General features: G+C 40.3%; 2 protein-coding genes across 2 annotated transcripts; both read left to right on the forward strand.

Moving 5' to 3' along the window:
- Positions 1–67: 67 nt before the first annotated feature.
- Positions 68–6,856, forward strand: czib (CXXC motif containing zinc binding protein). The gene is made up of 8 exons (XM_079243290.1): positions 68–90; positions 187–270; positions 1,382–1,438; positions 1,527–1,608; positions 1,696–1,727; positions 2,078–2,155; positions 4,132–4,197; positions 6,522–6,856. Exons 1-8 carry the CDS (start codon positions 85–87, stop codon positions 6,597–6,599), a joined length of 483 nt encoding a protein of 160 aa, XP_079099416.1. The 5' UTR covers positions 68–84; the 3' UTR covers positions 6,600–6,856.
- A 1,525-nt stretch (positions 6,857–8,381) lies between these two features.
- LOC306758550 (procollagen galactosyltransferase 2-like) lies at positions 8,382–16,552 on the forward strand (the record flags this gene model as incomplete). The annotated part of the gene is given in 12 exon segments (XM_079243877.1): positions 8,382–8,574; positions 8,752–8,860; positions 11,970–12,087; positions 12,355–12,489; positions 12,571–12,799; positions 14,034–14,126; positions 14,413–14,486; positions 14,562–14,583; positions 14,586–14,667; positions 15,094–15,321; positions 16,115–16,321; positions 16,396–16,552. Coding segments are annotated over 12 exon segments (1,647 nt in total).
- Positions 16,553–16,948: the final 396 nt, after the last annotated feature.

The following is a 16,948-nucleotide window of genomic DNA, read 5'->3' on the forward strand; positions in this document are numbered from 1 at the left end:
CTACACAAGAGGATACTTCTGGATATAGAATTTACGAGGAGTCATGAACACACAAAGTAACGTGGTCAGCGTAAGGACGTCAAGATGGTGGTATGTATCGTTCCACTCGTGTATGTAGCAAATAATGCACATATTTGATATAATCGTGTGCTAATTTTAATTTTCTTCTTGTCCAATGCATGACAGAAATTTGGCCTCCAGTTTAAAGCCACTCTGGAGAATATCACTAAAGTGAGGCCACTGGGGGACGATTTCCGCTGGTTCCTGAAGGTACCATGGCTATGTAGCTAGCATGCTAATTTACATTTTTAATTTAATAATATTATAATTAATTTATTTTCCGTTTATGTTCGACAATATTAAGAAATTTGACACATTCTCTGCTAATTTAACGATATTCAATTGTAAACTACTGAAGAAATGTGAACATTTAGAAATAGGTCAGTGTACAGATGTTTATGTTGACATCCTTTGTGTTGTCACCACATAGACCAACCTCCAAGCTTAGTGAGGATGAACTTAAAAACTTTATTTATTTGTTTATTTATTTATGTATTTATTCATTCATTCATTTATTTCAGACAGGTCAAAATCACTGCAGAAAACATAAATACTCTTACACATACACAGATTTTATTATATTATTTTACTCGTTATGTATTGTGATGTTTGTATTGGTTGTTGAGCCTGGGACTGTGTAAAGCACTTTGGTCAACTATTAGGTCTGTGACGATATGCTTTTGTCCCGATTTGATTCGATTCCGATTTTTTGGATGCCGATTCTAATAGTTCTTCGATATCTCTGATTTTTGTAGATTAAAAAAAAAAAAAATGTATAAAACTTTTTTTTTTGTCTTGTCTTTTTTTTTCTTCTTCTTAATTTCATCCAGGAAAAAACAACCCAGTATCCAGATTATCATTCTGATGCTATAATGCCCAAGAAGACAAGTAAAAAGATCAGTAAAAACAATAAAAATGACAAAAAACATTCTAATGGATTATTTTTATTTGTTTGAAAAAAAAAAAAAATAAGATTTTTTTTTTTTTGTTTAACCAGAAAATAGATTTTTAAATTGTGAAGCAAAAAAATTCTGATTTTCCCACCCCTATCAACTTCATTGTTTTAAAAGTGCTCTATAAATAAAGTTGGTTTGGATTGAATCTTCGTACTGCCATATGTATCTTTATACATATATGGGCATCTAACAATACAGTTGTACCCAATTGACATGTCAGTCTGATCAAAATCGAACATTTGTACCAGCATTTAATAAGTTATATTTACTCTGTTTATGGTCTTTTCAGAACTACTATGAAATACTAAGATGTTTTATGATCTTATGTTTTAGTCACGCTAGTCTCTGTTTTACCTTCATTTCAGCTCAAGTGTGGGAACTGTGGAGAGATCCCAGATAAATGGCAGTATGTAACCCTGGTGGTGAGAATGAACATGTTGTTGTCTATTCAGTTAAATAAAGATTCAGATAATCAATATTTAATCCATCCAATCTTTCTGTGTGTTTTAGGAGAGTGTACCTCTGAAAGGAGGGAGGGGAAGTGCCAGTATGGTGCAGAAGTGTAAACTTTGTGCAAGAGAAAACTCCATTGGTATTCATAGTATTGATTATTTTTGGTCTTTTTAGCATGGAAAAACCTGTGAGTCTTTCTTTAAATGTCCCTTTCCTTTTATTCTAGATATCCTGGGAGATACAATTACACCTTACAATGTAAGCAGAAATCCCCAACCTGCTCTCATCCAGCACAATGACATGTATCTGTAGGAGCATTACACACACATGTGCTCTGCATCCAGCTGCAGACACCAATGACTGATGTGCAACTCAACATATAGTTTTTATTTGCATATTTAAAATGTAATCGGCAGACCCTGGTGATTCAGATGGATCAGTCAAGTCTGAAATTATGTCAGATAACACTAGATTTCATTGGATATTGTTGCTTATTTGTTTTCTTTCTCCGTTTTAAGCGGATCTCAGCATCATGTAAATGAAATCAGAAGTGCAATCAGCTTGTTTTTTCTTTCCTTTCATGGCACCGGTTATTTACTGGGATGAAGGCCGGTGATGATGAAACCTTCAAGACTATGGTGCAGTTTGAGTGTCGAGGCCTTGAGCCTGTTGACTTCCAACCACAAGTAAGAATATTCTATTTATTTGTTTTATTTTAACAAGGTCTGTTTATTTGTCTGTTCAGGGGAGAATAAATATGCACATGTACACATGCACCCATACATGTAAGATGACACAAAACACGTACAAAGATGCAAGAATACATATGGTGGATAAAAAAAAAAAATTAAAAAAAAATGTTCACGCCTGTATTTAAATGGCAGGTTTTAAAGGGGTGATGGCTGCTAAAAAAAACCCCAAAACAAAACAATAAATCATTTAAAACTTTTTAAAACTTTAATGTGACCTGTAACCTGCACAATTTTACTAAAAAAACAAACAAACAACAAACACATCTCTTCGGGAATTAAATATAAGACAGAAAAAACTGGACATCTTTAAACTAATCTTTAGATTTATTCAATATTTGCTCGCTCTTCTCTGCAGATTCATTCTGAATCTGTCAGATTGTAAGGACATGTTTTTTTTACAGGACACTCCACAGATTTTCTATCATATTTAGGTCTGGGTTCTGGCTCCAGAACTGAAATTTTCTGCTGATGAAGCAGAGTTTTTGTAGATTTGGATGTATGCTTGGTGTCATTGTTGAAAAGGGTAATTACTCTTCAGCTTCAGCTTTTTGAACCATAAATTAATCTGATGTTTGCAACTTTACAAAATTTCTTCCACTTGGACTGAAGCACCAGTTCCAGCTGAAGAAGAGCAACCCTGAAGCATGATACTACCACCACCATGCTTTACTGTGGGTGTGCGCTGTTTTGACGATGCAAAGTTTTTTTTTTTTTTAGAATTGTGGCCAAAAAATAGGAGGGTTTAGGGGGTGTTAAACTGTGGTCTTTCTGTAAGGAATTTGCATGTTCTCCACTTGTATGTGTGGGTTTCCTCCAGGTACTCCAGCTTCCTCCCACCTACAACACATGTATGTTATGTTAATTGCTGTGATGAATTAATCACTCATCACATGTAAGTCGCTTTGGATAAATTCGTCTGCTAAATGACGGTGGAAGGAAAAGAATTCATTTTTTGTCCAAGCATACACTCTCAAAAATAGAGGTACAAGATAAGGACATTTCTGTACCTATAGGTACATTTTAAAGAAATGTTCTCTCAAAAGTACAATACTGGTCTTTAAGAGACCAGAAGAACACCTTCAGAGTACAAAAAAGGGTTCAAAGTGACATAAAGTACAAATTTGTACCATTTTGACCATAAGGGTACCTGCAGCATTGATAAATGTAATGTTAATGGCTGTAATGTTACAAACTAGAGCAGAGTTGAGTGATGACAGTAGTACTACTTAACAGTCATTTACTACACCAGACAATGAAGGTCAGATGCTGCAAACTAAGTGTATGTCTGGTCAGTATTTTGAGTATTTGAAGATTATTTCTAGATTAAAGATAAGATAATATTGCTAAATTGCATGGACCAGGCCTAATGCTGTGGAAACATAAAAAACATAACTTGATAAGGTGAGGTTGAACTTGATAAGGTACAAAAATAGACCAGAACTGAAGGGTACAGAAATGTCTCTCAAAAGAGTACACCCCCAGCGACAAGCATTTGTACCTTTTTAGGTACAAGCTGGTACCTCTATTTTTGAGTGTGTATTGTGGAGTTATATGCATCAATACTGAAAATAGCTCAATCTTGCAGTGATAAAGAATCCTTCAACAAAAATTCCTGGATCCAGATGCGGATCTAGATCACTCCCAAGATTTATTGGAATCTAAGTTAAACCCATTCTCAGAAAAATATGATGAAAATTCATCCAGTAATTTTTGCCTAAGGTTTCTAACAGACAACCAGACAGAATAACAATCTTTGTCTTTAATTTGTCTTTGAAAATCATAATTTACTTAAAAAAAAAAACACATTAAACATGCTGTATCGTGTAAGTTTTATATGCAGATTATTTTTTTCATGTTCCCAGCTTCAGATAATAATATAATAATCCTGTGTGGCTTCTTTTCTCCTCCAGGCGGGCTTCGCTGCAGAAGGAGCCGAGACTGGAACGCAGTTTCCTGAAATCAACCTGTTGGAAAAGGTAAACGTGATGGAGGCAGCGTGTCCACTCAAGTTGTTAGCAGTTCGAGTCATATCTAGAGGGATTTTGTTGCATATTCGTTCATTCTTCTGTTCTCATCGCTCATTCCAAGCAGTTTGAAGTTTTATTTTCTCATTTGTAGGTTCGATCTGCACTTCAGGCACAAAATATACCAAATGATAAAAACCTATCTGAACATCCTTTGTTTGAGCTCTTTCATAAGTTAAAAACAAGAAGTATGGTCACTTACATATATCAACACATTCTGAAAAACTTATAGACCTCTAGCTTTAGATGCAGTTTGGAGAAGGGACATATTATTATTAAATAGGGATTTTAAATTTGACTGGAATGATGTATGAAATAATATAATTTTATCCTTTAAGTACCCAGATGATATTATTCATTATCAATCTGTGCACAGAACTTATTTAACACCCTGTAAACTTTATAGAATGAAGGTTCTAGATAGTTCTGCTCACAGAGTAAACCAGGGACTTTGTTGCATATGATCTGGGAATGTCAACCGGTTGTTTTGGAAAGAGGTTGCAACAGATTTAACTTTGATAATAGAACAAAATATTCCAGTAAACCCTCAAACGCTTATTCTAAATAATCTATTGACAATAAATATATCACAATGCAAAAAACAAATAATTTTGGCAGGTTTAATGGCAGCAAAAAAATAATTAGTTAATTAATTACTGCATAAATATCTTGCATTGGTATTTGACATCAATAGATATAATTTATAAGGAAATCTCTACAGCATGGATCCATAATGCTAAACAACAAAATATCTTATTCTGGTACAAGGCAGCGGATCAAATTAAAATCAAACCTCACAGGTGAATTCAAGGTTGCTACATTTTTCTGCACACATCCATCGGAAATTTGTTGAATTTTTTATCAACATTGATAGTTGTTATGTTTTGTTTTATGCTAGAGCAGGGGAGCCCAAACTTTTTATCTCAAAGGGCCAAACTGAAAATGATGAAACACAAGTAAATGTATAAAGTTAGTTTAATTATTCTTTAGCTAATACAATGTATTTTTTCCTATCAGGGAAAATAACATGTTACTTAAATTAATATAGCAGTGGAACGATAAAGCCATAGTTGGAGGGGGATGACACAAAATTTATAGCCACTAAACTGCAACCAAGTGCAACATGTCCACAACAACAACAAAAAAAACAGTACATGTTGAACAATGCAAGTCGCTGATACTTACTGGGACACATGAAGTGGATATTTAGACATCACCAGACTCTCCATGTTAGCTGGTACCTGGCTCACTGATAAGGTGAGTTTGTCATTGAGGTGTGAGTCAGTTAGGGTCCCTCTGAGTCTGGACCTATTGAGGTTCATGACCAAGCGGCAACCTCTGGTGGTTAAAAGTGAAGCTTATGCTGAAGTGCATAAAACCGCAGTTCCCCCTCCATCCACTAGGGGTTGGCACCAGAACAGAGGGAATCCCCATAGACTCCCATGTTAAAAACACCAACTTCACAGCAGAAATAAACATGTTTACAGTCTGGTTCAAAAATCCATTTTCAGTTAATAGGTCAGATTTACCTTCATGACAACTGTGGGGAGAGTGAATTTTTTTTCTAACTCTTCCATTTAGGAGTGATTTAATCTTGAAAACTGGCATATTTAGGGGCGTGTCCTTTTGATTGACAGGTACCCGATCTCCCTCTTCAAGTAAGAAAAACATAGAACAACCGTGGTTTTTAGCCGGTCAACAACGTGGCTTAGCTTAGCCTGCTTACCTCCATTAGCTGGTTAGCTCCTGTTATCTCCAGGTTAGCTCGGTTAGCTATTAGCTACAGAAAGCTCGGAGTTCACTCGATGTCAATCATCCATCATGACGCTCAAACGCCACCCTTCAGCTCCACCTCTTTACCCATATTTGTATTTTCCTGGGGAGACGACACGCATGCCGCTGCCAAGATGGCGATGGTAGGAACCGCCCAACGAGCTTCAATTCAGCTCTTCAGAAACTGATGGGCGATGTCACGGAGGCTCCGCCCATATTTTTATATGCAGTCTATGTTCATGACACTGGAAGTATTGTCTTTTCATTAGGCTCTGTAGGGTATTAATATAAACAGCGACTAGTGGGCCAAAAGCAAAGTCCTGGCAGGCCGATTTTGGCCCGCGGGCCCCACTTTGGGCACCCCTGTACTAGAGGATTAATGTTTGTGGGATGGGAAGGGAGGGGCTGGAAGTTTGTGCATTGTGTCTACATAACAAGAAAAAAAAATGCAAATAAAACATTTGATCACAAAAGAAAACATTTTCTCATTTTAAACATTCCAGGACTGGACTGATTATGATGAGAAAGCCAGCGACTCGGTGGGAATCTATGAGGTCACACACCGCTTCATCAAGTGCTGAAGAAATGCTGCGATGAGATTCAGAGATGGCCGAGTGAAACACTACATCCTCAGTCCTGTTTCCTGCCAATCAGGATGCTTCACATTCTGAGGCGGCATGGTTTGGATGATGATGAACAATAAAAACATGATGGTTGCCATGACTGGTGGCAACCCACCACATGTGGATTGGATTGATCAGAGTGCTCTGTTGACAAGGGTTTTTCTTTTTTCTGCTTTTTCTTTTTGCATCAATAAAATGAAAGGTGAACATTTTAAGTTGAGATTTTGTTTTATTGCCTGATTTTCCTGAAAGACAGGAAATTATTAAATTATTACCAATAAAAGCAGTGAACTGTCGAGATCACAGAAGCGTTTGAATGATTTAAAAAGTACATTTGCACTCACAAATCTCCACTTCCTTACAAATACTCCATAGTTTGATAGTTACTCAGAGTAATGTATTATGTACTAAGAATTCAAAACACTTTTTTTCTGGTGTTTAGCTATGTAATGATGTATAACGAGACTTAGTTGAATTGCAGATTGTAATTGTAAATTATTTTGCTATGAGAATCTGCAGAGCATACCAATACTGATCCTATCAAACTTTTTCCAGGTCATTGCTTTTTAGCATATAGTTGGAGAGAAAAAAAGCAAAGACGCAAAGAGCTTTTAAAAACGACTTGTTTGCAACAACAATTACAAGTGTTAGCTGTGTCACTGAAACTGGCGTTGCTTCCCAATAAACCACAGGAGCGCCAAGATCCAAAAACGGCAAAAGGCAATAGCCGTTCTTGCAAAGGCAAGCCACTGCTGCAAAATGGCCAACGCCTCTTCCCAACAGCAAACTCTAACTGGTTTGTCACGATTGATTGGTCATGAACCTCTTACAGCAGGACCACCCACTAATGTATAAGCACATTTAATATTTGCTAATTTGGAACCTTGTTTACATATATTTATTTATTTACTAATTTATTTATTTATTCATTTATTTCCTACGGGGGATTTGTCCACATTTTCGATTGTTAAAATGAATCATGTTTTTGAAAAAGAAACAAAAAACACCACTTGCCATCTTTTGCATCGGTTATAGGTTTATATGCTTCGGTCTTCTTTATAGTTTTATTTTATTTTAATATTAAAGATAGATAGATGGATAGATAGATAGATAATAGGGCTGTGACGATATGCTTTTGTTTCGATTCAATTCTGATTTTTTTGGATGCCGATTGGATTGAAATTGCGATTCTCACAATTCTTCGATATTGCTGATTTTTGTAGATTAGAAAACAAAAAAAATGAATAAAACTTTTTCATTTTTCTTTATTTCAATCAGGAAAAAACAACGCAGTAGCCAGACCATCATTCTGCTGCTATAACGCCCAAGAAGACGAGTTAAAAAATCAATAAAAACAATATAAATGATAAAAATTTTAAAATGGATTATTTTTGTTTATTGAAAAAAATCCGATTTTTAACAAAAAAAAAATCAATTTTAAAATTATGAAGCAAAAAAAATCCAGATTTTCAATTCGATTTTCCCACCCCTAATAGAAAGATAGACAGACAGATAGATAGATAGATATTTTCTATGTTTTATTTCTATATAAACATGTAAATGTAAAGAAAAACCGAAAAGACGAGAAGAAAACTTCTTTTCTCATATCTGTGTAATTTCTCCTCTCTCGTGTGTGTGTGTGTGTGTGTGTGTGCGCGTGTGTTTTATCATGTGTGTGAGCTCTCGTCCTCAAACACACCAGTTTGACTTCACAAACGCCCAGTTTTGCTCTGCTGAAAAATGGCTTCTGAATTCAAGGGGCTCCGCTTCGGTTTGGTAGTTTTGGCTGCATGTTTGATCCGGATCAGCAACTCAGAGGAGCTGCCAGCTGACGGGCTCGTGCGTGAGGAGTCTTCCTTTCTGAAGCCCACGGTGATGATCAGCATCGTCACGTGCAGCACTGCCTGCCTTTCTTCCTGGGATGCATCGACAGGCTGGACTACCTAAAGTCCAGCATCTTTCTGGAATCTTTATATTCAGTCAGATTCAGAGACGTGGAAACATTTAAGCAGTTTTACGTTCAGCGTGAGGGTCAGGCTTCCTGATGGTTTCTAAAGGAGGATATTAGAGAAAGAACCAGAGAAACGTGTGTGTGTGTGTTTTCTCTGAGCCGCTTCTGATCACAACGTGGACAACAGCACTGCCATCCTCCACGAGTGGCTCACCAGAGTTCAGCACCTGTATCACTCTGTGGAATGGAGACCCACGGAACATCCCAGGTGAGTCTGGCATTGAAATGAAATCCTGTCAAATCTGAGCTGCTGTCATGTCTGTGGGATGTGCTCCGGTTTTTGGTTGAGTTTCTGGTTTTAGTCTTTATTACTTTCTGATTGTCTCATTTTCTCCTTGTTTGCTGGATTCTTCAGCTCTTTACCAGACCCTTGTTGTCAGTCCTCTCCCGTCTTTGTCCCAGTTGTCCTCACCTCCAGCCTGAGCTTTTCTTTTCATCTATTTGGAGTTTTTTATGTTTAGATTTTGGCTCCTGTTGTCTTTATTCTGCCGCTGCAGCAGCTTTTGTTAAATGAGCATGTCCTGCATTCGCCTTCTTCCTGCCTTGTCCTGCTGCCTTTAGGTCCTTCTGTCTCCATTTATCCCTGTCGCTTCTTTCCGCTGAATGTGAGACATTCTGGTTGGTAAGAATATACCAATATATATATTGGTATATTCTTATTCAATATAATATATTGATGAGGTGATAAATGGCCCAACGGCATTGATTCATACGTATCTTTTACATGATGTGTATTGAAAAGACAACAAACTAGTCAAAGTTTATCCATCCATCTATTCATCCATCCATCCATCCACACATCTATCCATCCATCCATCCATCCATCCATCCATCCATCCACACATCTATCCATCCATCCATCCATCCGTCCATCCACACATCCACCCATCCATCCATCCGTCCATCCACACATCCACCCATCCATCCATCTGTCCATCCATCCATCCATCCACACATCTATCCATCCATCCACCCATCCATCCATCCATCCATCCATCCACACATCTATCCATCCATCCATCCATCCATCCATCCATCCACACATCTATCCATCCATCCATCCATCCATCCGTCCATCCACACATCCACCCATCCATCCATCCGTCCATCCACACATCCACCCATCCATCCATCTGTCCATCCATCCATCCATCCACACATCTATCCATCCATCCATCCATCCACACATCATCCATCCATCCATCCATCCATCCATCCATCCATCCATCCACACATCTATCCATCCATCCATCCATCCATCCACACATCTATCCATCCATCCATCCATCCACACATCTATCTGTCCATCCATCCATCCATCCATCCATCCACACATCTATCCATCCATCCATCCACACATCCATCCATCCATCCATCTGTCCATCCATCCATCCATCTGTCCGTCCATCCACACATCCACACATCTATCCATCCATCCATCCATCCATCCATCCGTCCATCCACACATCCACCCATCCATCCATCTGTCCATCCATCCATCCATCCACACATCCATCCATCCACACATCTATCCATCCATCCATCCATCCATCCACACATCTATCTGTCCATCCATCCATCCATCCACACATCCACACATCTATCCATCCATCCATCCATCCATCCATCCGTCCATCCACACATCCACCCATCCATCCATCTGTCCATCCATCCATCCATCCACACATCCATCCATCCATCCATCCACACATCTATCCATCCATCCATCCATCCATCCACACATCTATCTGTCCATCCATCCATCCATCCATCCATCCACACATCTATCCATCCATCCATCCATCCATCCATCCATCCATCCACACATCCATCCATCCATCCATCTATCCATCCATCCATCCATCCGTCCGTCCGTCCATCCATCTGTTCATCCATCCATCCATCCATCCATCCATCCGTTTATCCATCCATCTTCTGCCGAAGATATTTCTGCAGAAATATCTAATCTATCATTAAAAAACTGCGTTTCTGTTGGTATGTAATCATTTTACTAAAACTTATGCTTTTATCCTTTTAAATGGAGCCTTTTGTAGCTACATAAATAACGCCAGAAGACGAAAGTTGACATGTGGTGCTGTCATCGCTGCAGCTGAAGCCGCTGGGTCCACTCACACTAACACAAGTTAATGTCTGGAAGAATTTTGGCCACTGGTGGCCACCGTCCATTCACAGCTGTGCTTGGTATTGGTAGTAATTTCTGTTCTCATCTTTACCAGTAAGTGATTCTGACCTGCAGTACGTTTAACCCTTAAACTCCTCCAGATCTCCAGTGTGCCCAGTTATACCGTCAACAGTTTCTCAGGAACTGGTGTGTGTAACTCTTGGGGGTGAATGGTGATGGATGGCTTACCCTTTAGGTGGTCTATCAAGTCTTTCAGGTGTTATATCTGAATAAATGTGCTGAATTGAATACTGAACACTGTAGCATGAAAACACAATTATTGATCACATTTCCATCATAAAAAAGATCACTATCTCTTACACTGTGGTAGTATGATGTGATGCTTTTCATGTTTTACGTAAAGCACTTTGAATTGTCTGATACATGAAAGGTTCTGTACACTTGCCTCGTCTTACTAAAATACTTCTGTTTTGACTCAGAAATTCAGATGAAGCCGTTTCTTGTCAAACCTTCCATCAGTCAGATAACCTAAATCGATGGTAATGTTCAGTAGGAGCAGCCAGAGACGAACAAGTGAGCAGAAATTTCTATTTGTGTCTGAAAAGAAGGAAAAAATGGCTCTGTGACTTGAAGACAATGTTGATGCACCGTGAAGCCAGAAAGCTGCTGAGTTGGAAATGTGTTTGAGGCGTTAGCTGGTAAATCGTAGCATACATAACTAAATGAGGGTTTTCTTTATGGTGCTGTGTCTATTAATTTATTCATTTTACATCCTTTTAGCTTCAGAATCTGACAGCTGATGCTGTCCTGAAAACATCAGGTCTGGGTGTTGACTGGGATTAAAGTCTTCAGCTTCTACATTTAGCTTCTAGGAGTTTTAAGGGTTAAATCTCGACATCCAGAATGTGTTTCCAGCCTGTTTTTAATCCGAAACCTCGACTGAACTTCGGAAGGAAATTAGATTTTGATGTATTAGTGTTTTTGTGTAACATGAATGCAGGTGATTGAGTTAAACCAGCTTGTGATATCGTCTCATGCTGATCATCCAATCCTGAATCAATTCTAAAGAGTGTCATGGTAACGTTTAAGTGGACAAACAAGAGTATTTATGCACTGAACCGCTGAAAGTTGCATCCTGATCCATATCAGGCCTGTTCTTCTGTTTTATCCTCAGCTCCTATGACGATGAGGAGGGACCCGAACACTGGCCCAACTCCCGGTTCACTCATGTGACGAAGTTAAAGCAGGCGGCTCTGAAAGCTGCCGGACGTCGTTGGGCAGACTATATGCTGGTGAGACAGTCACAGAGGAAGGTGAGTCTTAATGAGTGTTTGTCAGATTGAGCGGCTGTAGCTCAGGAGGAAGAGCTGTTGACTTGCAACTGGAAAGTTGGGATTGATTCCAGGCTTCCCCTGTCTATGTGCTGAAGTGTCCTTGGGCAAGACCTTAAGTTGCCCCCCGATGTGCCTATCGAGCTATGAGTGTGTATGTGAGTTGCTTTGGACAAAAGCGTCTGCTAAATGACTGTAGAATTGAAACTGATGACTGTTTGTCATCAGTTTGTGGACAGCGACAACTTACTGACAAACCGCCACGTCCTCGCTGACCTGATGTCAGAGAACCTAACCATTGCTGCACCCATGTTGGAATCGAAAAGCCTTTACTCCAACTTCTGGTGTGGGATCACTCCCCAGGTAGACACGGGCTGGATGGGATGACGGTTCTGCAGAATGTTCAGTAAAAAAGTTAGAAAATATCTTTTTTTTAATGCGAAGGGCTACTACAGATGCACCCCAGAGTATATCCCCATCCGTAAGTGGGAGCGGCGGGGCTGCTTTGCTGTCCCCATGGTGCACTCCACTTACCTGCTGGATATGAGACGCAAAGCCAGCCGAGACATGGCCTTCTACCCTCCTCACCGTGACTACCCCTACCACGTTGATGACATCATAGCCTTTGCTTTCTCTGCAAGGAAAGCAGGTCATATCTTTTCCTGTGAGACTTGTATACTGGTCAGGTGGCGGCGGTGGTGTAGTGGACCCTCAAGAAGTCGGTATACTCTCAATATTTCACCTTTTTTAAAAGAAAAAAAAAAAGGCCCAGAAAAACGCTGTTTCAGAAGAAGTGACATGTAAAACTACTCTGTTTAGTATCGCCCAAAAATCCATCAGTATATCCGCTCATTGTTGGATCATTTCTGCTCTTTGGTGTCAGGGAGGAAGGGTTATGAAATGACTAAACCAGTACTGGAACACAGACTGGTGAGAGACATATATATATATACATATATGTTTATTATGATTATGTTTAGGCTAAAGCTAACACAGCAGATGGCTAACTGGTTAAGGCTAACCTTAGCTGAGCTGCTGGGCGACGTAGCTACGTGTGTTGGGATGTTTTTTATTGTAAAAGCAGCATCACAGGCGGTTTAGAAGTGTGTATACTCAGTGCTGACAGAAAAAGAAGTGTGTATACTCCGTTTACCCGCGTATACCCTGGACTACACCGCTGGGTGCACTGCAAAAACTGAAGTCTAAGTGAGATTAAAAATCTTAAATTGAGTACACATATGCTTATTTTTTTAAAGGTAAGATAATTCTAAGTTTTTATGCCAGAGAATTCCTCTTGTTTTAAGAGTATTTTACTTGTTTTGGGAAGTCTTAACAAGCCAAATTTTCTTGTTCTGTTGGCAGATAATTTGTCTTATTTTAAGCAACATTTACCTAATTTTTGTATATTTTTTTCCTTGTTTTTTAAGGCTGAGTTTTTGCAGTGTGGCGCTCGGGATGGCAAACCAGCCAGAAATTCATATAAACATTCAGTCTATCGATACTGCACCCAGGGGTTTCATATCAGCAAATAATCCAAGCTCCATATCAGGTCCTGAAATGTGTTGAAGCAGAGGAACAGCAACACATGGTGACATTATTTGATCTTCATCATGTGCTCCTCTTGATCAGAGCCGGGTCTTTGCTGACCCGGAGCCTGCAGGTGTGTGAAATACATCAGAAATGATCATTATGGTCATTTCCAAGCTGTTTGAGTCTGTCGTTCTACAGAAAGAAAGATTATTCCAAAGTGGAAAACATTCCAGACATCTGCCAGTCCTCCCAGTTGGACCAGTCTAAAGCCAAACCGTGCAATGTTCAGGAAACTACAGGAAATCTGACTACTGTGGCGTTTCACTCGGACCTTTCTCATGTCCCAGAACACAACCTGACGTGTTAATATGTGAAAGACCATTATGGATATTTACCAGTTCCGCTCAGACAAGACCAGACTCTGGAGGAAGAAGAAGAGAGTTTCAGCCACACACTGACAGAGGGACTCAGTAAGTTCTTATTTTGTGTGCATAGAAGCATGATTGATGGTAACGAACGTCTCTGCAGCTCGGTGGAACTTTGCATGTTTGCCCTGCAGAGCTCTCGCAGCCATGACACATGCCTTACTCCGGTGATAAAAACCTCCCGCCGCTTATTTCTCCCCCGTCTTTCCTAAAATACCACAATTTCACATCTGACATCAGTTAATGTTGAACAAGTGCAACAAGTTCCTTTCAAAAAGACTGAAAGAGAAAATGACATTTGTTATTTTCACGTAAAACTCTTTTGTTCCAGTCGACTACACGATGGCGCCTTCGCAGCACCTGCACGCTCCTCCTAAACAGGCTCGCAAGATGGGATTTGATGAGGTACACATGCGTTTCGGGAATCTTTTCCAGCAATTTCAGAGTGGATTGAGTCAGCTAATGGTCTCCCTTTTTCAGATATTTCTGATTAATTTGAAGCGTCCGCCGACAGGAGGGAGAGGATGCTGAGTTCTCTGGCTGTCCTCGGAATTGATGCTACGCTAACGGAAGCTGTGGACGGCAAGTAGGACATTCGGTGGACGAACAACTCCATAAACTCAAGTTTTAGAAAGAAAGATAACGGAAATTTAGTTTAAATCTTTATTAAAATGATTAGAATGTAGAAAATTGGGAGGATTTTCAAACTATATGCTGCATGTCACTAAGGATAATCTTACTGGTACCAGTTTGGAACCAGTTCATCCAACAAGCTGTTGGAAACATTCCTCAGAAAGTTTGTAATATTATAAATGACACGATAACATCATCCGAATGCTTTCTAATAAGGCCGTGTTAAGTTTTCTATGGACTACAGTCGATTAGGAAGTGAGGCTTTCGAAACGATCTTTATTTACAAATACAGAAAAGTTTCTGCAAAAACAGCTTTAAGCAAGCAAGAACAAACATGTGATGAGGAAAAGAAAAATACATTTGCTCCCATGTTTGACAGGGCCTTGAACTCATTGCAGCTGCAGGTTCTGGGCATAGACATACTGCCCGGCTACATAGACCCGTATTCAGACCGCGTGCTGACCAAAGGGGAGATCGGCTGCTTCTTCAGCCACTTCAAGCAGGTGCTTGTCCTGGAGGACGACGTCAGATTCGAGCCCAGCTTTTCCAGGCAGTTGGCGGCAGTAATGGACAACGTGCACACCGTGGGGCTTGACTGGGATCTCATGTCAGTGAGGATTTTCTTTTCCTTTTTATAAATTCCCGTCCATCTAAAGCGGGAGTGTCCAGCTCCGGTCCCCGAGGGCCACAATCCCGCAGGCTGTTCATGTATACCTGCTCCAACACACCTGACTCAAATAAATCACTGTTACGGCCCATGGCCAGTCATCTAGCTGATCATCATTCCAACCATCATCACCTGGCGGTTTGAGCACACCTGGCTTTCTTCCTGGAACTGCCCTCAGACTGATGTGCTGGATGCTGATTGGTCGCCACATGCTCACCTATTCTTGATTGGCCGGACCTTCTACTGAGCACCTGAATAAAGGCTGTCACCGACCGTCGTTCCTGGCAGCTGTGTTTTGGTTGAGCCTTGGTGCCACAGCGTGCCACTCCTTCACTGACAGCGAATGAGATTGACTGTTTGGTGTTTGTGATTTGACGCTTTTGTGATTACAGCTGGGTTGGTGCCAGCTTTGGTTTATATTTTTGTTGTTGGGTTTGTTTTGGCTTTTGATTTCTGACCTTTGATGCTTTTTAAAAACTAGTGGGTCCTAAATAAAGCCTTCATTTGCACATCTTCCTTGTTTTCTTTTGTTAATGTTGCCACCCCTTTGTACCCCTGGACAAACTCCATCGGGGGTCGTAACAACCACTCACTGTGCAGAACTTCATAGACTATTGGATCCATTTAATATGAACCAAGTGTGTTGGAGCAGGGATACATGGAAAACCAGCAGCCCAGGAGGACCTACTTTGGATCTAAAGTTTCGGTGGTGATGTGTCCCGTCTTCCTGTAGTTATGTGGGTCGTAAACGGCTGCAGATAAAGAAGCTGGAGCAGTGGGTGAAGGGGGTCAGGAACCTGGTGCACCCAGGCTACTCCTACTGGACGCTGGGTTACACCGTGTCTCTGAGCAGAGCCAACAAGCTGCTCCAGGCTGAACCCCTGAATAAGATGCTGCCTGTCGATGGGTTTCTACCCATCATATTCAACAAGCACCCCAAGTGGGTCTTAAACCATCGTGCTCCGAGGGCCGGTTTCAGCTTTCTGTAACGTGTCCGCCTGCTTGTCCCCGCAGAGACCACTACATGCAGCATTACAAGCAAAGGGACCTGAAGGCGTTTTCAGTGGAGCCTCTGCTGCTCTTCCCTACACACTACACCGGTGAGCCCGGATACTTCAGCGACACGGAGACCTCCACCATCTGGGATGACGAGGCCTCTCAGACAGACTAGGACAGAGGCACAGCCAAGAAGAGCCGTGAGCACGTGCTGAGGACGTGAGGCGGGGGCTCACCGGCTCTTGGCGGGAACAAAGACAAAATCTGAGGCGGATGGACGGCTTGTCACATGATACGTCTGGGCTCAGCTTCTATTAAATTCTACTAATATCTGTGAGCCTTTTTTTTTTTTTTTTTTTTTTTTTAAGTTTGTCTGGTTTTTAATTTAGTCACATGGTTAGACTGGGAACTATGGAAGCCCAGAGTGGCCACAACTAATGTCTTTCTCTCCACATCACAGTTTATTCCCTCTCTTATCTTGAGTTTGTGTCGCTTGTTTCACATGATTATTTCATTTTTCCTCATTTTTAAAAAGAGATATTCCCAAAATAATCACCTACATGGTGGCACG

The sequence above is a fragment of the Telmatherina bonti genome, assembly GCF_933228915.1.
Source record: "Telmatherina bonti genome assembly, chromosome: 7".
Taxonomy (NCBI): Eukaryota; Metazoa; Chordata; class Actinopteri; order Atheriniformes; family Telmatherinidae; genus Telmatherina; species Telmatherina bonti.

Coding starts and splice junctions, on each gene's coding strand:
- czib (XM_079243290.1), top strand. Junction 1,439..1,526: donor GGCAGTATGTAACCCTGGTG/GTGAGAATGAAC, acceptor TGTGTGTTTTAG/GAGAGTGTACCTCTGAAAGG. Junction 2,156..4,131: donor CTGTTGACTTCCAACCACAA/GTAAGAATATTC, acceptor TTTCTCCTCCAG/GCGGGCTTCGCTGCAGAAGG.